General features: G+C 31.5%; 2 protein-coding genes and 1 long non-coding RNA gene across 9 annotated transcripts in view; 1 reads left to right on the top strand and 2 right to left on the bottom strand.

Moving 5' to 3' along the window:
- LOC106467538 (coronin-2B-like) overlaps window positions 1-299 on the bottom strand; it is a 38,917-nt gene extending 38,618 nt beyond the window's left edge. For both annotated transcript variants that reach the window (XM_013927902.2, XM_022395732.1), the window contains exon 1: window positions 213-299. The gene's annotated coding sequence lies outside the window, so the exon portion shown is untranslated. The remainder of the gene's footprint in view (window positions 1-212) is intronic.
- Window positions 231-5,403, top strand: LOC111087799. The gene is made up of 2 exons (XR_002612443.1): window positions 231-315; window positions 4,013-5,403. It is a non-coding gene; the product is annotated as an uncharacterized LOC111087799 (long non-coding RNA).
- A 386-nt stretch (window positions 5,404-5,789) lies between these two features.
- Window positions 5,790-23,147, bottom strand: part of LOC106467539 (protein HEXIM-like) — a 24,465-nt gene continuing 7,107 nt past the window's right edge. Inside the window, exons 1-6 of one of the 6 annotated variants that reach the window (XR_002612442.1) lie at window positions 22,355-22,402; window positions 12,852-14,984; window positions 11,324-11,435; window positions 7,751-7,936; window positions 7,116-7,249; window positions 5,790-6,048 (exon numbers count right to left, since the gene is read on the bottom strand). Coding sequence is in view for 3 of the 6 variants with exons in the window: in XM_022395735.1 (XP_022251443.1) it covers window positions 14,907-14,984 (78 nt within the window). In the remaining 3 variants the exon portion in view is untranslated. Of the gene's footprint in view, window positions 6,049-7,115; window positions 7,250-7,750; window positions 7,937-11,323; window positions 11,486-12,613; window positions 12,825-12,851; window positions 14,985-22,354; window positions 22,403-23,147 lie in introns of those variants that run through there. The other 5 variants (XM_022395735.1, XM_022395734.1, XR_001291337.2 and 2 more) reach the window with 5 other exon arrangements.

Raw genomic sequence — 23,147 nt, 5'->3', positions numbered from 1 at the left:
CCTGATTAGCTCTGGATTGAAAGAAATGCGTCCACAGTAATGAATATGACGAACACAATGTAGTTGAAATACTATTATTATACGCTCTTCTAATTCTTGGAAATTCCCAAGAAATTTGAAAAAGAATGTTATGTTAAAAACATATATAATTTTAATTGGCTTAAAACCTTTGTTTATATATAAATATGTTGTTTTATAATATTATAACTTACCTTATTCGAAGGCCGGGCAATAGATGTGTCAGCCGTATGAGATGAAAGAGAAATGCCAAGACCAAGGTGGGTGGCCGCCAAAGGAGTTAGTCTAACGAGGATTGTAAGTAGTTTTAATCTATACAGTATAAGGACTTTAATAAGGAATAAAAGTAGTTTTAGTTTATAAAGTACTGGCAGTTTGAATAAAAAGTAAAAGTGGTTTTAATTTATACAGTACGATGGGTTTAATCTGATAAGGATTACAAACGTTTAGCTTCACCAACAGTCTCCGCAGGTGTATAATAAATACACCAGACGTGAACAACGAGCAATCGGCACACGATCTTTGTAACGGGAAAAAAATGTAATTCTGAAATTAGGTCTAAAAATAACTTTGAGATTAATTTTAGGATAGTATCACGTCTCGTCTACGAATTATAAACTCTTTTATTCTATACAATACAAGGAGTAAAAATTTATTTTAATTTAGTATTTCAATCTTGATATTTTAGTTTATCACACACTTCTTTAACTATGTACCGAAACACTTTGGTTCAAAATGTCAAGACTGTTTAGTATCTTTGTTTTTATTGTGTGTGGACTATCAAATACTTCGGCTAATTTTACAGTTTATAGAGGAAAAAAACTTTTCAAATCAACAAGTTTGATTTAATAATTTTTTTAATAACAAATTTAAATAGAAAGTGCACTAATGAGATGACAGGTATGGCAGAATGAACATATTTTCAGATGGTGTTCAGACATATTCAACTTTAGGCTAGTGTACAATACATGTTTTCAACCCTGTAGTATTTTACTGTATGCACATTAATACTAAAATATTTGTTTATACAATAGTAGGAGTTTAATCTAAAACAAATTATGATTGGTTTACACAATGCCACGGATTCAGTCTAAAACTAAAAGGGTAAAACTTAGGTTTTAGTTCACACATTGCTAAGAATTTGGTCTACTAACACGTTCATTCACACACAGTAAAATATTTTCATCGGCATGATAAGAACTGACACACACACACACACAAAGTTTTTCAACCTAAGGTTAAGAAAAAACAAACTCAGCTTTCATAAGATAGAATTAACATACGAACATGGAAGCATTGGGTCTTTCAAGACTGCCCTTGTACACCCAGACATAAGGAAAGAACATTTAAGCCCCTTTATTTTTTTAGGGAAATACTAATTCTTCACTTGAACTATTCTAATGTGCCGGCCCTAGTTCTGATAACAACACATGGTTCCATTATTTTTGGCAGTTTGAATTTGAAAAAGTTATTATCATAAAAATTGTATAGAATTATCTTATCACACAGTTATGACTCCTGTAACACTAACGAACAGATTTCCATAATATTTTAAGCATTGCTTCTAGTGCTAGTTGTAGTAGACTACTGTTTCGTAACATATAACTAAGGTAGTAGTAGTAATAATAGTTCTAAAGTATGACTAACAAACAATTTTAACTAATACTGTAATATAATAAAATTAAAATATCTTAAACAAAGGACTGAGGCAATCAACATTAGATCGCTAACCTATAACTGAGCATCCTTATGACGCTGCCTTGGTCTTAACAACTTTGAATTGTTTTGTTTAAAATAAAATTTGAAGCCATTTTGTAATTACACTTTTACATCATATCTTAAAAATAAAAAGAAGATGCCTACAAGTTACAACTAACTTAGTAGGTACTAATATATTGACAGTTACAGCTTACAAGTTACAGTATTTTACTGACCAGTAAAATATTTACTCGAATCCGTCAAAAATTTTAGGTTCCTTACTAAATTACTTAGTTCATAGTTGTGCTAGTCATTGGTAGCATTAGCACTAAGACAAACTAGAACTTAGAAATAGAAATACAATTATTATATTAGCTTAATAAAACATGTTAGAGATATAAAGAGAACACTTACAAAACCATGCGTAATTATTTGATTTATATAACAACCGACTGATACGAAAAAAAGTTATTAGAATAGTAGTACAAAAACGGAGTTTGAAAGTCCCTAGAGTTAAAAGTCAAAACTCGTAACAATACTCCTTCCTTTATTACTGTCTGCTCAGAGTTTAGACCAAACGGGTGTGTCTCCTTCTGCTACCAAGCTATCAAAGCGCCCTCTGCTACTACTTTACAGAAAAGGTCGAAACTAGTATATGATTCCTTATCTATATAATAAATGAAGACCTCCTTTTGTTTTTAGTTTAAGATTAAAACTGTTTATAAAGATTCAGATCTCAGTCAAATATCCTACTAAGTATTTCTTAACTATAGATTCTGACACTTTCTTCTTCAATATTATCATTTATCTTGTTATTTCATTATTTACGGATAAACATGTATTTTAATAAAAAAACATTTTATAATACATAAAAACGCTCAGACACTGTGGACTTTTTTTTTCACAAGTAGTAACGAAATATTGTTTTGATTAATCAGCAGGAGGGATTCCAGCTAAAAGGGCTACTTTTATATCACATATAAGTTACACTCAGAAAAAAAAAAAAAAAAAAACAATTATTTAAAGCATAATCACATTTAAGCTGTAAGGATGAGGCTGCAAAGCGCTAAATTTCTCCTTTTTCAGTACATTTTACATGTAAATGAGTAAATGAAAGATAAATTATATTGAATAGAATACCTGTGTTCGTAAAAATGTAACGTTTCACAGATTGCATTCAAGTTTCTAATAAACATTACTTATTGGCAAGGTTTTCAATGCTCACCAAATAAATATCAGGAGAAATGTTAAACAATGATATTTAGTCTGCAAGAAATAGGAACTGTTGTAATTAATTAATGATTCAATTTTCTAATTATTAAATAGATGAACTAATGTATATAATGCAACTTTGGCAGAGGACGATTGGTTTGTTTTGAATTTCATGAAAAGCTACATAAGGGTTGTCTGCGCTAGCCGTCCCTAATTTAGCAGTGAAAGAAGAGAGAAAGTAGCTAGTCACTACCCACCGCCAACTCTTGGACTACTGTTTTACCAACGAATAGTAGGATTGACCGAAACATTATAATGCCCTTACGGCTGAAAGGGCGAGCATGTTTGGTGAGACGAGGATTTGAACCCGCGACCCTCAGATTATGAGTCAAGTGCCCTAACTACCTATTTCTTCACTATTAGTCTATAACAACAGATATTAATAATTTTCCAAATAATAGTTCCAAAACCATTGACCTAAATCACTCTTTAAAAAAAAATGGCTTTCAATAAAGTTTTTTAAAAATTATTTTAATTTATGCAACTTACAAGATTTAAATGTATTTCTTCAAGTCGCATATGATATACATCTGAAAGTAATTGCTACAGCAGATCATGAAGCATGTTACAAACGCACAAACAAACAAAATAATTTTAAACACTTTAAATAAAGATAACTTATTATTCACTAAAGCAAATTCTTCTTTATTGTAGGAAATTCAGTTATTTTCTTTTGGTAAAAAAAAAACTTTTGTTACTTAGGTCCATTAGTGATGAAGTTGTCACTAATACCAATAAAATTTACAATAAGATACTGGTTCATGTCCTAAACACTTATATTCTTTTAGAAAAATCAGGTTTTTTGTTTTGTCACTAACATAGAAGTAGTGCATTGAGTTACAGAGTTCTGGTTTTAACGAAACTATCAGGATGAAAGATATAAGCAATAATTAAAAGTTAAGTTAATTTCAGTTACAATTAATATTACAATATAAATTATGCTTTTATAGAAATTATCAGAAAACCAAACTTAAAAGAGTAAACTCAAATTTCATCTGATTGTTAACAAAAATAATTGTTTCAGAATTTTCAAACAGAAGTACACAAAGTGCTCTCTGTGAGCTGATAGACAAGAGCACTTACTGCCAACACTTTGGCTACCCATGTCTGACAAGATAGTGGATTTTATCATCACTATTATAGCACAACCATGGCCCAAAAAAGTGTGGCAATGGGCCATGAATCCATCGATCCACAGCCCAAGCATGCTAAAACTTAGGAGTAGCCAACAGAAACAAAGACATTAATTGTTCGGGTACTATTTGAACAATTCAATATATTGTTACATAAGGGAAGTATAATATCTGTAAATTGTATTTTATCTGTATACCAATATTAACCATTTTTAGCATTAATATTAATCTGTCATAAAAACGTAAAAAAATTACAAAGTTACGTTTTATGTTCTAATACTTGCTCTATACAATTTACAGATGTATAATTAATATTCATATACGCTGTTACAGTAAGTTAAGGATTTTAGCTACAAATGACATATTTCAGTTTGTATGATGAGATTCAAACTTTAAGTGATAAAATATATATTTTTAATCATCTATTTCAAAATATTGTTTTCAATATTGCATTTATTTATTTAAGTTTATAAAAATATACAGCTTGTACGAGTTTTATATTACTGATTGATACAAAAATTGGTTTGAAAAGTCTTATACATTCTGCTTTGTCAAATAAAAAGTTATTATAATTCTCTATGAAAGTAATCATATATTAAGCTGTCCAATAAAAAAAATTACTACATATTCTATGATTAAAAGGCTGTTAAAGTACCGTAATGTATATATCTGTACAAGTTTTAGTCCTTGAAATATTACCCTTTGGAGGCAGTGAAAACCGAAAATTTGTCCTTAAATATTACCCTTTGAAACAGTGAAAGTTGGAAGTTTGTCCTTGAAATATTATCCTCTGGTAGCAGTGGAGGCTGGAAATTTGTCCTTAAAATAATACCCTAATGAAACATGTGAAAGCTGGAAATTTATTGTTAAATATTACCCTTTGGAGGCAGTGGAAACCGAAAATTTGTCCATAAAATATTACCCTTTGAAAACAGTGAAAGTTGGAAGTTTGTCCTTGAAATATTACCCTTTGGAGGCAATGGAAGCTGGAAATTTGTCCTTGAAATTTTACCCTTTGAAAGCAGTGAATGTTGAAAGTTTGTCCTTGAAATATTATCCTCTGGTAGCAATGGAAGCTGGAAATTCGTCAGATTAATTTTTTCTTCTTTGTATGTAAAATATAGAAAACTATTTTCCCAGAAGATTATTTTTTCTATCACATTTACCAAACATGCTCTAAAAATGAAGTCATTTTAATGTCCTTTATAATTTAGTACTGTTTTATTCTCTACTACCTTTGATAACAGCAACATATAAAAGAATAATTAGGACTTATACTACTGTAAAAAAAAAAAAAAGACAACAAACCAGAGTATCATAATATTAACAAGTCTTTTACAACCCTAAACTGATTACACACAGTCAAGATGTAACAAGAAATAACTAGTCCTCAATACACTGAACTTATTTGAGTCAAACAATAATGTAAGAATCACAAAAAACATAATTTAACTTTTGTAAGCAAACAGAACAAAACAGATGTTCCAGCAGTGTGAAAAGTGTGGAGTTTCTGTCTGTGAAAGAGCCCGAAGCTAGTTAAATTGTTTGTTGTTTTTTTTATTGGTGTACTGCTTTAGTTATAGAATGGTGAAATTACCAATTATCATTATATCCAGGTCATTCCAATTGTTATATGTGTAATATGATTTCATTAAAAAAACTGTGTGCTTGGAATCTCATATCTTCTTTTATTTTAACTCGGATGTCGAGGAAGCCTCAGCTGAAAATTAGAGGTTTTAATGTTTATAAGAGCATTCTGAGCAACTGTATTTGATTCAGAAACTGTAAACACATGAAACCTGGAAATAAAAATCACATCATGTTCTATAGGAAGAGGAGATTCTGATATTGTGTTCAATTAGTTCCAGAAACTTCTCTATTTCACAACATTTCACACCATCTGGAGGAAGCCTTCCAATATAGTTTCCTACATAGTTAAAAAAAAAAAAAAAAAAACGAAACAAGGAATAAAAATGCATTTTTGGACTAATAGTTATTAAAAAATTTCTACAATTCATACAATTATGAACTACATACTTGGTGTAGTGACTTGAACAAGGATTTTGAACTAATTTTTGGACTAATAGTTATTAAAAAATTTCAACAATTCATACAATTATGAACTTCGTACTTAGTGTAGTGACTAGAACAAGGATTTTGAACTAATTTTTGGACTAATAGTTATTAAAAAATTTCTACAATTCATACAATTATGAACTATAATTCAATTATGTTCAATTATGAACTATAAGGAAAATATAAAATTTTTAATCTATCCAAACTTATTTTGGTAAGAAATATTTAAAAAATAAAACTGCAGTCACATTATCCTCCATGACTTAATACTTAGTCTTTAAAGTTAGTAGCTTGTTTCTTTGTTTGTTTGACTCGTAAATTTGTACAAAACTACATAAGGGCTATATCTATGCTAGCTCTTCATAATTTGATAGTCAGTAGCACCCACTGCAAACGTTTGTGCTACTGATACGTGGGGGGTTGCTCCCCTCACACTACTTTGCCCCCCCCCCAGAAAACTTTCTGCAGATGTCCACGCTACTGTAATTTTAAAAATTGGATTTGACCATGATAGTTATAATGCACCCATGAAATGCAAACAGATAGTTTCACTTTCATAAAATGTGAAAAAACCAGGATTATCCATTAATTATTTCCCACTGATAAAGGAAATAGGTACCTCCTACTTTCACAAGTGCTTGTGAATCTCTGTCTACAGATGTAATTACGCTTATCCAGTTCCTTCCCTTATTCTTCTGACTTTAGGTGGTTTATTATTTGGGGGGGGGGCATGTTCCTATTGCCTCCTGGTGCATTTGAAAATTTATGATGGGTCTAACTTTTGTGAAATTATAAATCCACCGAACTTCTGTACAAGTGGAGTTCCAATAAGAGCTAGGAACATCTGAAGAAGTTAAATATCATGTTGATAAATGAACAAATAACAACACATAAGCACAAAAAATAAATTCTTTCCACCTTTCATCTTCATAGTCTCTTAAAACACAGTTCCTTCTATCTAAACTATATTTGTAGGTCAGTCCTCCACGATTTTCTCCCAAAGTGTTACTTTGAAGAAGGAATTTATTCATCGTAAAGACTGTCTAAACCATCTGTAATAGAATAACAAAACACAAGTTTTAAACATTAATATTCTCTCCACTAGATGGGGGTTCTTAAAGTATTCTTTTTGCTCACTGTACAACCAAGGGCAACAAAATAATCAAAAATAAATATCCTCAAGATTAATCTTCGCACCAGCAGGTAAATTCTTAACGTAATTTATTGGTCTAATAAAAAAATTATATATTTTTGACAAGGAAATAATTAAGATTTAGTCTTGAACATTACTCTTTTCCATCACTAATTGGATAATTAATTATCCCTGTAAAGATAACTTTAGTAATTAAAAATTAACCAGTAATAAATAAAAGGTAGTTAACTAGCATTACTGCATTAGGAAAATAAATTTTATTTCACATTCTAACCTTCTTATTTTTGAGTTTTTGGAAAGTCTAGCTTCATAGCCAGTTCAAGTACTTGGAAACTTTTAATGTAGTACAGAGAAAAACATGTTTTTCATTCTAAAACTGTTTAAATATTGTTTTAGATACCAATACTTGCAAGTTGTTGAGCTACAGGTGTCTCGACATAGCACTGGGATCCAAAAATTAGTGAAGATGAGGATGATGGAACAGTTTCACCTTCTTTTGTTGCTTCCTACTCATCCTCCAACCGAAGCTCAGACCTAAAGTTGACATCTGATTACCGAGGTCTGTCAATCTATTTATTCCTGGATTCTGATATAAAAGTTAAAATAAAATTAGTTGACAAAACTCGGTTTCATTTGTATAATTGAAATATCTAATTATTTCTCAGATAAAAAAGATTTTTAGAAAGTAGGAAATATTTCTTAAATCATGGCATCTAATTTCTGATCAATAATTTTTTGAAGATTCATACTAAAAGTGATTTCCAAAAACACACGCTTAAACATATGAAGAAGAAAAAACCTAAGAGTTTTGGTTCATTTACAGTTGCTATAATTTCTGTTCATAAAAATTTACACAATAAGATAGCCGTTTAAAATATAATATACATAACGACTGAGAAACTAACATTTTCCAAGCAAACCATAAAAGAATGTTTAAACACAAAATAAAACTGCACTGGTAGAAACCTGATAAAGCCATATTCTAACATCTATGTTAATTTTTATAACCTCAATATCTTTATTCAATTTCTGTTCACTGACTGAACATAGGCTTTTGAATAATCTGGTTTCAAATACATCATTGTAACTGCTGTAACAGAAGGCTATTACAACAGGCCAACATAACATTTTTTACACAAAGTGACACTGATATTATTTGTTATCAATAATAATCATTAAATAACACCCCCCACCCCCACATAAAAAAAAAGCACTAAACAAGTTTTGAGATGACAAAATTATATTTAAGTTAATAAATTCCAGCTGTGAGGAAATAATCAAGTATCCAAACTTCATCACAGTTACATCAGCTTTCTGAAGCTTGATATTCTTTGACGTATCGATGTTATATTTGGTTTACTAGAATCTGAGAGTTGATTGCCAACCATCATGAAATTCTGACCCCAGTGATGTACGTTTACTAATATATTTATAAAAACTTAATAATAAAATAATAATTTAAATCACAACTTTCTTCACTGCCAGATTACAGGTTTCCAGTAATAACAGTGTATGAAAAACATTCAAACTATAACTTGTTCGTTCCATTCCACAGCAGAAAAATCCTTTCTGTCAATACAAGTGCTTATCTGGCTCACCAAACTACAACATACAATCTTACTTCAAGCTTTATTTAAAACAGTTAACGCCTGTCTCATAAATGATTGATATGAACAGTTTCACAATGTTATATGTTGTAACCTTACCGATCTGATGAGCTCTAATATTGAACGAGAGGTCTTGTCAGGAGTGGCGTACAAGAAAACAAAGTATAGTTGGGACTTGTCAGGAGCGCGTACAAGAAAACAAAGTATAGTTGGGACTTGTCAGGAGCAGCGTACAAGAAAACAAAGTATAGTTGGGACTTGTCAGGAGCAGCGTACAAGAAAACAAAGTATAGTTGGGACTTGTCAGGAGCAGCGTACAAGAAAACAAAGTATAGTTGGGACTTGTCAGGAGCAGCGTACAAGAAAACAAAGTATAGTTGAGACTTGTCAGGAGCGGCGTACAAGAAAACAAAGTATAGTTGAAATGATACTTGATACTCTTCTTACTAGTAACCTATAGTGGGCTGGTAAGTAATGATGTGATTTATTTCTATAAACATAAATAAAATCACAACCTACATCTCCAGAATGTAACTTTATTAGCTCAATACTTCACTATTACAGCTTTGTCAAGAGCTTTCGATGTCCTATAAGTTCACTAACCTAGATTTAACTGGATTGGTGAACTTGTACGATATCGATAGCTCCTGACAAAGCTGTAATAGTGAAATATTAAGCTAATAAAGTTACATTCTGGAGATGTAGGTCGTGATTTTATTTACATTTATAGAAATGTCTCATAATAAACTCCAGTTTGCGTTAAATAAATTTAAGAGTAATAATGATGTGATTTAAATTATTATCAGTCTTATTATGATATTACATCACACACCATTACAACTAAAAGTAATAATCCACAAGCTAAGGCATTCTAAGTTTATAAGATTTATGCATATTTGCAATAAAAAAAACATACTCAATTTAATTTCGCAAAGACATTAGAAAACTTGAATTTTAAGAATTTTTTCATTAAACGTCACTATAGCATTATAATAAAGTATCTTATTAAGTTAAAACCTAGATTATTATCTCATAATTGAATTTTTAACATCCAAGCTAATTAAATAAAGACCTTGGCAACAACTTCGTTTTTCTGTCAACCGAGATTAGATAGCTTTCATAGACTCCACACAATTTTATTTCAACAAGTACGTTTTAGTGCTGTCTTTATGTCCATCAGACTGTGATCTATTTATAATTATCACCGGTTCTTCTGCTTGACACACATTTTCATCATAATTGACTAAGCCAAGATTTTATTTATTTAGTAACACCATGTTGGCTGATTTGTACCAGCAGAGGGAATAAGAAACATACAGTTCAGTAATATAATTACATAAAAATTACAAAATCGGCATTAATTTATTTAATTGTCTTTTGAAAAATGTTTTGTGCTTCTCAATATATTTTTATAAATTATTATAAGTCATATTTTCACTAAAAATGTTTTGTGCTTCTCAACATATTTTTATAAATTATTATAAGTCATATTTTCACTAAAAATGTTTTATAGAAAAGTCAAGTGCAACTTATAATAAAATACTAGTTTGTGTTTAAGATAAGTGTTCTTGAATGATGCCATATTTATCAATGTATTAATAGCTATTGTAATCAAATACTTATTTTACAAAATGTTCTTTCATTTTATTCAATTATGCCTGAAAAATTTTTAAATATTTTTGAAAGAATAAAATGTTTCGAATGAAAACAAAAATAGATAATATAAAATTGGATGAGGATATCTTAGGGGGAAATATGTCTATTAAAACATTTATTTTATTTTTTAACAGTGTGTAACTTATGTTTTAAAATGTAGTTAGAAATATCTATTTCATATACTTTAAAAATATGTTGCAAATGATGGTTTACTTTTCAAATGATATAAACTTCAAAACTAAGTTCACAATCAATCTTAATGTACCTAGTACATTTTTAATTAGAAAAAAAAACTTTAAACTATTTGACATAACTCATGCTTCAGATTATCACCAAATAAACGTTTTAGTGAGGATGTAGTTTCTTCTTTCATTATCTGTTGGGATTATCTAATATTTAAAAGTTAGCCAAGATATACTTGTACAACAAATAAAGACAAATTTCTGTATGTTCTTGAATTAAAGTAGTTATATCTAGTTTAGAGTTAAGTGAAAAAAAAAATTAAATAACTTGAGATATCAAGTTTCGTATAAAAATACTAGCTGATAAGCTTTCAGCATTTTGAGCCATGGATGTTCAAATAAAAAATGTTATCACTGCATAAATCTGCTTCTATATTTACCAACAAATACATAGGAACAGGCTATCTACCACAGAGGATCGAATCCCATTTTTTATCATTGTAAATTAAATGCTATGTAAACACATACCTTAATTTTTTTAATTCGATAGAATGGATCACCAGAGACCTCAAAATTAGCACTACTCCATTGACAAGAATCAGCTCCTAGAACACACAGGTCCTCTTGGATACTGTTCTTGCTAGAATTTGGTGAAGAAAAGAAGCCAACATAATCGTTGAAGAAAAAAGACTGCAAATAAAATAACTCAGTTATCATACACATTTTAAAACTCTAAAGTCAAAACTGTCATTAAACAACAATATTTATAAATTTCTAATTCATTGCAATACCTTAAACTAAACATCAACCTGATCAAACCTTCTTAGTCCTACCTCTAAATCCCTTGCCAACCAAACAATATATCTCAACATTAAATTTAATAACCATACAACAAGTTATCAGTAGGTGTGTAAAAAACATTGACACTGTGAGAAATTATCCGGAAAATCTCTTCAATATTAATTTAAGGATGGCGTTGTTTCAACAAGCAAAGTACTTTAATTTATATAAAAGATATACACTTCTTTACCAAACATACTTGTAAGTTGTATTAATTGTATAATAATGTAACCAACTCACTCAGTTTGACAAGAAAGATGCAATAAAATTATTCATTGTGAGATTTCTATAATCTTGATAATAACAGCTTTAACTTTCTTTGGATACATTACACGGCTAGAACTCAAACTTCAAGTTGATATAAAATATTACCCTGACTCTACTAAGGGGAATAAAACTTGCTCAAATTAAACATTTTTATGCAAAAGCTTTACTGGTAGTGTCGTTTCAACTAATTATGCTTTAACTATATGAAACCGAGGTGTCAATTAGACACACTTATTGCATGCTTTGTTTTGTTGCATTTAGAAAAAAAAATTGTGGATAAATTGTCTGAAACTTCGGAATTGCGTTTTACAAATTATATAGCTTCAGCAAGTAAAATGTTTTAATTTTATATGCGATATTTGTATGAATTTGCAGCTTTCAAATTTTGAAGATTTATTGTGATACATTTTTAAGAAACAATTAAAAATGCTTGACTTTGTTGTAGAATTTAAATACTGATATTTATGCCTCTCTACATTTTTTAAACATTTTCCTACAATGTTTTTATTTTATAAACTGTAAATTTATCGTGTTTTTTTAATTGAAAAAAGGTAGTTACGCTACTCGCCGGTTCTCTACTTTAGCGATGTTTTTTGGCTAAACTGAAGGTCTTAATAGCTTTCGAAAACCTAAGCTGTAGTTACGATAATGTCAAACATATGTTACATTTCTGTATAATAAATACATAAGGAGCGTAGAAATCATACAAACATCAATAAAGAAATTCTACACTGTTGCACTGTTTCCCTCTCTCACTCTCAATGATCCGCCAGGTTTCTTGGTCGTTTAGTAATTCAAACTACCTAATTACTTAATAAGAGTTTTGAGACGACTTGACTGGGTAACGAAAAAACTTTATTATAACTGTACGACATTTTTTCATTACCCATTCAAGCCGTCTCAAAACTTTTATTTTCTTAAGAGTGGGTTCCTCGTTATCAAGTTTTACCTCATTACTCAGTTTACTCTTGGCATACGTCATCTTCGGAGAAGCTCCCCCTGTATTTAAAAAACAAAATGATTAATTAAAATGAGAATAAATCGATAATATTTAAAGACGTTTCTCGAGTAGTTTGTATTTTAACGATAAAAGAGGAATTAATAAGATTAGTAAAACACCTACGGGCTACGGCCCTAAAACGTGAAGCTTCTTTTATTTTTGTCAGGTAATATTATACAACTCACGTAACCTCAGCTCCACAGTTCGGTATGCTAACCACTAAGCCGAGCTCGGGCAAAAGATGTTGTTGTTATTGTTTATTTAGTTTAAAACTTCACAGTGGGCTTACTTCACTCTGTCCACCGCGGGGAATTGAACCCCGGATTTTAGCATTGTAAGTAAGCAAATTTACAGCTAACTCATCGGAGGACTGGCCGAAAGAAGAAGGAAAAAAATTGTTTTTCTCTGAAATCGTCTTCTTCTAGGGCAGACAGAATTAACGTTAAGTAACAGATTTGAATTTTAAACTCTAACTAAACGTAATTGTGAGTAATTACAAACTTAATTATTTCAAACATTTAACTTAAAAGCTTCCTCTACACTTTCGTTCACTTACATGCTACGATGTAATTAGTACAACCAAATATTAGTCCGCCTCTCTTAACTATTATTTAGTGAGTTGTACTTTCTGAAGGTTCATCATAATTTTGGTAAGCCAACCTCGGAAGCTGAGTGTTTCTAATATTGGACAAGCTTACGTAATAACCAAGGATGAGTTGATTTTACAAGTCGGTGAGCGCTGACTGTCATTTCATACAACATTAATCTCACAAAATTACCTTAGGAATACAAAGGTCGTTGCACTATGCATGCGTAGGTAAAGCTTAGTCTTGTGGGATTGTCAATTAAAATTTTTTTAAATCAATTATTTTGCTATATATGATAATAGAGATCTAAATTTTCAAATGTAATGTCATTTTCTATGACTGATACTTATGCCAAATATTTCAAGTAGCAATAAAAATATTACAAATCAAAAATTACAGCTACAGAAACTAAATAATAATACAGCATAGCAAGAGCTCTTGAAATCAACGTTTAGCCGAGGAAAATGTTATATAATGTAATTTTATTAATGGATTTTATACAAGAACAAGCTTCATTGTTGCCTGATCATAGTATTGTTTGCACGCCCACTATTTATTAACAACTGAAAAGGCCTGAAAATAAAAGTGCTAAAATAATTTAATAATTGAAAAAAATTATTAAAAGTTACTATTTCTGTTGGTTTTTTTAGGTTTTTTTTGTTAGTATTTTTAACTCACCGTTATAAATGGCCTAACTGTATTATTTTGGTGTACTGACACAAGTTGCGCTGATTAGCCTTGAATTGTTGAAACTGCAGTCAACAGCAGAGGATGCGATCAATCAAAGGATGTATTATTAGATTACAATTTTCAATTTTACCTTTAGTGAAGAGAAATCTATAATATAATTATTAAAAGTTAGATTAAAGGATATATATATATATATCACAAAGACAAACTGTTTGTAGTCAATGTTCACACAGTTTATACCAATAGATTAAAATAATTTAGGTATTCGTATGGAGATTTTTTTGAATAACGACAAACAGCTAAATGTATCGAGAGTTGGTAAATACTTAAATTAAAATATTCTTAGGAAGATATTTTAATACTAGAAATAAACGACCTTGTATAACACCAAATTGTTGGTTTCCATTAAATAGACACTCAATAACAATGTGGTATTAGAAAGTCGTTTATTTCTAGAATTAAAATATTTTATATACACCAATATGCACAACAGAAATTAAATAATGAGTTAGGGAGATATTGTTACCCTACCGAGGTACCTACACAACATTTACTGTTTTGACTGTATTTGACGCGACCTCGTTATTCTAGTGCAATCATTTATCAGAAGATGGCGCCACAAGCTAGTAAGTACATGTGGTGATTGTACTTTCTTATCTTCACGGCTTCAGTTATTCCTGCTTCTCAAACACGATTTAAAGCCGTCGATAATACACCAAAGGTCGTTTCAAGACCGGTCAGTCCAAACTCTTTTTATCTTTACTTTCCGTCCACACGTAGAAAAGTATGACCATTGATTCTTTACCTGTAACAGAAAAGAAAAAAAAAAGGAAAAATTAGTAAACATCGTATAATATAAAAAAAAGTTTTGTTCTATTCATGAAATTAAAAAAAATAACTTATATTCTTGAAGTTAAAAGTGTTACTAATTTTGTCCCTAATATTCACACAAAGGTTTATATGCGCTAGCCATCTCCGTGTACTGATAGACTAGAAGGAAGGCAGCTAGTCAACAGTACCATCATCAACTCTTGGGTTATTCCAATCGAATATTGTAATTTTATTATCATTCTTATAAACCATCTACGACATCAAAGTGTTTAGCGTAATTTTCTCTTGTTTTTATTTATTTTGTTGGCGGGGGCTGTAACGGTGAAACTTTCAATCAACACTATCATTATTATTATTTATGTATTATTTTACTGCATACAAAATTTGAGTTGCTTAGCTCTATAAATATTTTTATTTGTACAAGCGTGCTATGATTTCAAGAATCATGTATTCCAGCAATAATCTCAGAGAAACAGATTTTTATAAGGGTGTGCACATTCTACATTTCTAGAAACAATACCGTTCAAGCAAATTTTTAAACGTTACAGGTTTATATTTGAGATTTTAGGCTGGGTGTGGCCTAGTGTTTAGTGTTCCAGACTATGAATTCTACAGCGCTTGGTTCGTGTCCCGTTGCCGCAAAATCGCGTTCTGCACGTTATAAGAGTCATAGTCAAATCCCATATTAGATCAAAGTAACCCAACAGTTGAAGGAGGTGGATGTTGTTCACTGTATGCCCTTTCTCTAGTCTATCAATTCAAAACTGAGAAGGTTATGAAAAGGTGGACATATGTAGCTTTGCGAATATCTGAAGTAAACAAACAAACAGTCTTTGGGTTTTTATGTACTTTTTTCTTGTTTTATATATATATATACATGTGTGTGTGTGTTTTCTCTTCACTTTGACCTAACTTAATTTGACCATTGTTCTTAGATAACTAAATATTAACAAAAAGTTTTCATTTTGGGAAAACAAATGCAAAAAGTGATGTCGTATAATATATCTCCAAAAACTGGCAAATTCATGTATATATGCGTTTTCTCTTTTGTACGACATCTTACTCCGATGTTGCCTGGTGAACGTCGAAACATTTTGTTTGTTTTTAAATTCGATGACGAGGAACCTACTTGCTGTTATGTTAAACTTATATTAAAGTTTTTCTTCATTACCCATTCAAGCCGTTTCCAACCATTATTTTGTTTGTTATGGATTTCGCGCAAAGCTACAAGAGGGCTATCTGCGCTAGCCGTCCCTAATTTAGCAGTGTAAGACTAGAGGGAAGGCAGCTAGTCATCACCACCCACCGCCAACTCTTGGGCTACCGAAGAATAGTGGGATTGACCGTCACGTTATAACGCCCCCACGGTTCAAAGGGCAAGTATGTTTGGTGTGAAGGGATGAAACATTTTATGCTAATGGTAATTTTTGGACATTGGTTTTGGTCAAATGATCCTCTACAAGAATCATTTGTTTTTTATGTCGCTCTTCTATAGAGTACTAGAACTGATAATTGTGAGGAAGATCAACAACGGTTTGTAATCGAAGTTGATTCTATTTGTTTATCATCATGATGATAAATGACAATTTTATATGTTACCAACAATGTAGGGGGTATATTCTGGGTAGGGGTAGAAACATTTGAAAACATTATAATATATATATGAATCTTTTGGATGTCGCTAAGTTACCGTAAGCAACTGAAAAACGTAGTCTTTTATAAGGTATTTCTTTTTCTTCTTCATCTTTATCTGGAACGTCGTAGGTAAGCTTGATTAAACGTGAAATATGTAGGTTTAATGCATTTAAAAAAAAGTACCAGAGAAAGATCTAGGAAGTCTCGAGCGCTCGCGTAAGAAAAGTGGCCTCTCCTGAATCAGGAATAAAAAGCAAAAACAAAATCTCTCCTTTTATATCCGATATGGAAGTGATAAGTCATTTAAGAAGCACTCAGTCTTTTGGATTTTAAACATTTCTACGGTGATTTATAGTGTCTTCTTACTTAAATACATGTCATCTTCTATCTAAAGCCAACTTCTATTGGTTAGTCAAATGTTAGAGTTATGCCTTATTTGGCTTTACTAACGATATCTAGTGGTGTAAAATGTCACGAGCACTCCACCAGATGTGTTTGTTTACAAAACCGAACACGGATCTGATGAATAAGCGAACAAATGAATTTGTTTGAATTTCGTGCAAAGTTACAAGAGGGTTGTCTGCGATAGTTGTCACTAATTTAGCAGTGATAAACTAGAGGGAACGGCAGCTAGTCATCGCCACCTACCTCCAACTCTTGGGATACTCTTTTACCAACGAATAGTGGGATTGACAGTCACATTATAACGTCCCCATGCCAGAAAGAGCGAGCATGTTCGGTGACGGGGTTTCGAACCTACGAGCCGAGCGTTCTAACCACCAGGCTTGTGAAGTTAATACTGTCTTGTTAGTGACTCTTCTAGAAATATTAAAAACTTTACAATGGAAACAGTTATTGTTTTCAGGTATCCCCTTTAGTTAAAAGATATCACTTAAGTCTTAAAATATCAGTTTATAAAAGCGGGTGGGTTGTAATATTTCAAAAACTCAAGAGGCGTAAACCTTAGAAACTCGGTTCCCCAAATATTCATATTGGATATGATTAATTCGCCTGATTCGTCGTTTTTTGTTGACGTATGCTCACATTTGAAAGCAGTGCATCTCAAACCTACATTTCTTAGTTTCTCACACCCACCTTAAAGGAGTACAGTCATGCATGACAAAAAAACAAGACATAAGGTTAATTTTCTTGAAACTGTATTATGAGCGTGATTTTCATGATGTTATAGAACATTATCTGAATTAACTTGTGTCGGGGAAAAAAAAAGTTTGTTGTTAAGTACAAATCTACACAATATGGGCTATCTGTACTGTGCCACCACGGGGATCGAATCCAGAATTTTAACTTTATAAACCCTCGAGCTTATCGCTGAGCTACAAGGAGAGGGCGAGGGAAATGGTGTGTTTGTAATTAAGCACAAAGCTACACAATGGGCTATCCTGTGCTCTGCCCACCACGGGTATCGAAACCCGGATTCTAGCGTTGTAAGTCCGCAGACATACCGCTGTGCCACTGGGGGGGCGCGAGGGAAATGAGAAAATGGCGAAGGATGACATCCATTCTGATAGCCGTTTCTCTGCATAAACATGTTATCAGAGAAAAACCCTTGACCTTGAGACATGGGATTATTGTCATAAGGGCGAATTGAATAAAACACACTACGTAATATTCAAATAGTACTTTACTTTGTTGATTAGTAGCAATAATATCGCACCGATTGTACATCACGTTACTATTCTGTAAAAAAAAAGAAAAAAAAAGAGAAATCTGATCTCTCTCTATTCAGGCGTATCATATAAAAAAGAAAAGTCTTGCTGAAACTGAAATGTTAATTTATGGGCAACTAAGTTATTTTTCATTAGTATGTGTTGAACATGGTGAATGAAATACAGAACAATAGAGGGTGTGTATGCCAGTGTTCTAATCTATTTGCTCCAAGCATTCAGGTAGCATCCAAACAACTAAAAACAGAGATAATTGTTCTAATTTGACTAGCTTTCATTTAATTTTAACAAGTGTTAGTTTCCAAGGGCACTATTCTATTGTTTTAACAAGTTAAACTGGTTTGAATATTTACTAGCAACCAGTGCCAATGTAATTGAAAAAATAGTTAACAAGTCAATTTTAATCCAATAGTTTTTTTTTTATGGATAACATAATTAAATGTAGACTTTTTGACGTTAGGCCATGATTTTATGTTTGAAACTGGCGTTCCTGGTAAACGTACATTATATTATTATTAAAACAAGCCAAGGTGAACTAGAATCGTAAGAGTCAAAATATCAAACTTACCGTAAAATTTAACTGCCCAGAAATAACTGGAAATTCGCAAGTACAACATATCTATATTTTTTTTATTACAATTTAGAAAAGGTTTATGTTTTTTGTTGTTGTTTGTTTTTGTTTTTTTTGAACGAATGGAAACAAGTGCGGTTAATTTCAATCAAGTGATATCAATATCTTCAAGATGACGTATCTTAATGAGATATTCGAATAATCAACCTATAAAGTACACTGCAAGGTGGTTGGGTAACGAGGTGCCTGAACTTTGTGAATAATAACATTGTCAAACGAAGTAGAACACTGGAAAGATTATTAATATCTTGTATGATGATTGTGGATGAATTTGAGTTTATAATTCACCACAGAAAATGGATCAAAATATGTGAGCATGTTCAAAAGTGTTTGACGTCATACAAAATGGCTGACTTCAGAAGTCATTCTACTTGTGAGCCCTTCTCTTTACGATTTTATTTACTTATTTTTTTGTTTGAATTACTTTTACTGCAGACTTATAGATGTTCTGATTTTTCGAACGAGACTTCTGCTAATTCTTAGTGACGTAATGCACAAGTACTGGAACTTTTATCAGTGTGAATGAAAATTATAGCAGTGAGTGCGTTAATTTGTAGACAAAAAATATAAATAAATATTTTTATTATTATTTAGTACTTGAAGACATAAAGCATGACGATTGTTAATCAAGAGCAGGACCTATCACAGATTAGACCGCTAATAGGGGAGGGGCCATACTAAACACATCTAAGTGTTATAAATCATAACAACAACATCTGCACAAAATAAACAGTATTACACTTCCCAAAATGACGGAGTCCGTATGCATAGTTATTAGGTAGTCTCGAGCCCCTGCTTGCCCCCCCCCCCTTCCTTGCTCACGCTACTAATGAAGACAGGTTCGTTTTAATTAGGAAAAACTTATTTCTGTCGTTATTGACTTTTTAAATTTCATTATAAGTATTATTAAAAAGTATAGATTTGACTAATACTGGGCCCTAATGTTGTCTTCTTGTTTGTGCAAATCGTGAAATGCCCTTTTTTTTACGCATATATGGAGGCCATGAGGATTTCACTGTCTGGAAGAATTTCAACACAGTTATGGAATAAAGAGTCCTAACAGCAGCGACGGTCTTCGTAAACTATTACCAAAAGGTAATCTGGCACGTGTACGCGAGCTCGTCGTATAAATCGATTAATTTCTAAATCTTGAATCATGCTAAATATGGAAGCTTGGAAAGGAGTTCAATACACAAAATACAAAACACACTCTCTGATAGCCAACCATCTGATTTTCAGCACACAAACCCAAAGCCTTCGCCAGTGTGGATATGCAAACTGTATGAAATATATATAAAATATAATAGCGTCACACGAAATCATCTCGGTATGAAGATACGGTTTTTATGTCAAAAGAATTAGAGAACACTGTATGAGGCCTGTCTTTCTCGATGCCTTTGACAATGGTTTATCCAGTTGAATATATAACAATATATGTAATAAGAATACAAGTATTGTCGTCGTCACCGCTAACGTACAATGGTATATCATTAGTGTAATCAGTGCTTTTATATAATAATAAAGCGAACTGATGATATATGTAACGGGAACACGCGTTTGATACTAGTAATAAACGACCTTATAACACCAAGTTTATTTTTGTTTAATTGGACACTCAACGTTTCGCTTTACAGCTTCTTCAGGGATGTTTCATTCAAACACAAGCTGTTACTGACGCAGTGTGGTGTTATAAGGTCGTTTATTTCTAACACTAATAAGTATTTTAATATACCAATATGATGAATTACAGATATTAAATAATATACATTTTAGTGTTGTCGCCAGCATAACCTAACGGACATTGTTAGGTCATTAGTGTAGTTAGTACTTTTATAGAATAACAAACACGAACTGAAAATATAAGTAACGAGAGCACGTGTAGTGTTTGTCTTCACTGCTATCTAATGAACATTGTTCTACAATTAGTGCAGTCAGCGTCTTTAAGGAAGATTAACACGAACTGTGGGTGAAACATGTAACACGAGTTTTACTTTAATGTATTGATGACATGCGATTCAAAAGAAAGAAAAATAAGACTTCTTCCAGAAACGGACATCCTTTATAAGCGTTAATAAATTCTTTCTGTTATTTTTGTTGTAATTATAAGTACTTGTCCTGTTAATTCATGTACACGTCCAATATTAACTGCTAATATAGTTCTTCCGTCATTACATAGAAAACATTTCATGAGACTTAGGAAATAACTTTATTTTTATGCGGCGAGTTGTGCTAAGTTTAGTTATATTAACCTACTAGTTTTAAGGGCAGAAAAAAAAAATCGTGGTGATTCATGATTCCACATTCTTTTAACGTTTTGCTTCAGCGGTTTAAACTTTAAACAACTGTTGTAGGACACACGTATAACAAATAACATTTAGTACAAGTCAACAAACTTAAGTAGACATCAAAGTGAGGCTATCAAGACGTACACTAAGATTTTGTGGATACGTTCACGAAATAAAGTTGAGATGATTGACACAACTTGAAAGTTATTTTCAAACAATAAATGTTTCTTTTTTGCGTTTTGTAAATACATCTTTTTAGGTTTAAATTCTACCGATGTTTTTTTTTGTTGTTTTTTTTCTCACTGCATCTGCCTTGAGTTTAATAGGTAGATGGCTCTGATTTAAATTTAAGAGCGGAAGTTCACTTAGCATTCAACGTCATTTTTTGTATTTGAATTAGTGTTAGCGCGATAAAAATGTAGAAGTAAAATTTTACCTGGTGTTTGAAAACTATAATGACTGAAGCATAAATTAATAACATTTAACATGTTATATACACCACCAGGAGTTTAAAAACAATAATGTAATAACTCCTTTTAAATCAATAAACCGGATTCTCTGAGAAAATTACAGCCACGAGTCCTAGCGTAGAAGGGTAATTTCTGTTCTTAAGCGTTAATTTAAACAGAGACAATAATGCATAAATTGTATAGCGCCACCATACGGAAACTCTCCCAACTAGCTAATCTACTCGTTAATATCACAAGTGGTGAACCGAAGTGGTTCATATTTATCCTTAGTATTTTAAACTCGATTATAGTTGAAGCAGAAAGAACTGTTTCGACTAAAACACGAGGACGAACGTTCTACATACAGTTGTATTTCTTAACTATATTATTAGCATTGATTAGTTACATTGTTCTGTTTTTTTTTTTGGGGGGGGGACGATTAAGTAAGAAAATAATTGCTTAATTAAAACAGTACATTATTTAAAATTTTCAAGAGATTATATCATTATTTATTGTTTTTTAAAATTTGGTTAACTTCATATGCAGAAATAAAACATATACTTAAAACCAGCTATGAGCGTACAGAAACTATGCTAAAATAATTGAAATGTGACGTTCACCTACAAATTATCATAAAAACATATTTTACAACAACATACCTCATTTAACTAATGTAGGTTCTCGTTCAAAACATCATGACAAAACTGTAGGTAAACGTTGATAACAATTTGTTTACAATGTCTGTATATATATATTGATATACAATCGTATGACGTCAGGTAACATTCGACAATATCTACAAACAAAAAACTGTACACAGACGGAAAAAAAAAAAACGTACACAGACATGTTATTTACAGAACCAAAATCTCACTATTCTCCAAAGGCATATTATGACTTAAGCATAATTATACTATCTTCGCTGCAGTTTTTTGCTGACCATGCCAAATAGCATCAGAAAGTACAAAATAAAATGACCGTAGTATATATATATATATATAATTTTGTAATCATGTTTTACCCTTATTGTATCAAAGGTTCGTACAAATATTTTTTAACTTTACAATCACTTTTTAAGTACCGTATAATATAGTCTTTGTTAGTTGAAATTTGTTTTGTTTGCAAAGCAGTGCTTCACGATCGTGGCCTAACATAACATTTCCAATATGCCAGAAATGTTATTTAATTTACACACTTAAAAGACTGAGCAATGAGTATATATATATATATAGTTAGGACCGGCATGGCCAGGTGGTTAAGGCACTCGACTCGCAATCTGAGGGTCGCGGGTTCGAATCCCTGTCATACCAAACATGCTCGCCCTTTCAGCCGTGGGGGCGTTATAATGTGACGGTCAATCCCACTATTCGTTGGTAAAAGAGTAGCCCAAGAGTTGGCGGTGGGTGGTGATGACTAGCTGCCTTCCCTCTAGTCTTACACTGCTAAATTAGG

This window comes from Limulus polyphemus, unplaced genomic scaffold (assembly GCF_000517525.1).
Source record: "Limulus polyphemus unplaced genomic scaffold, Limulus_polyphemus-2.1.2 Scaffold2652, whole genome shotgun sequence".
In the NCBI taxonomy this organism is placed as follows: domain Eukaryota; kingdom Metazoa; phylum Arthropoda; class Merostomata; order Xiphosura; family Limulidae; genus Limulus; species Limulus polyphemus.
This window is presented reverse-complemented; position numbering and strand designations above follow the sequence as displayed.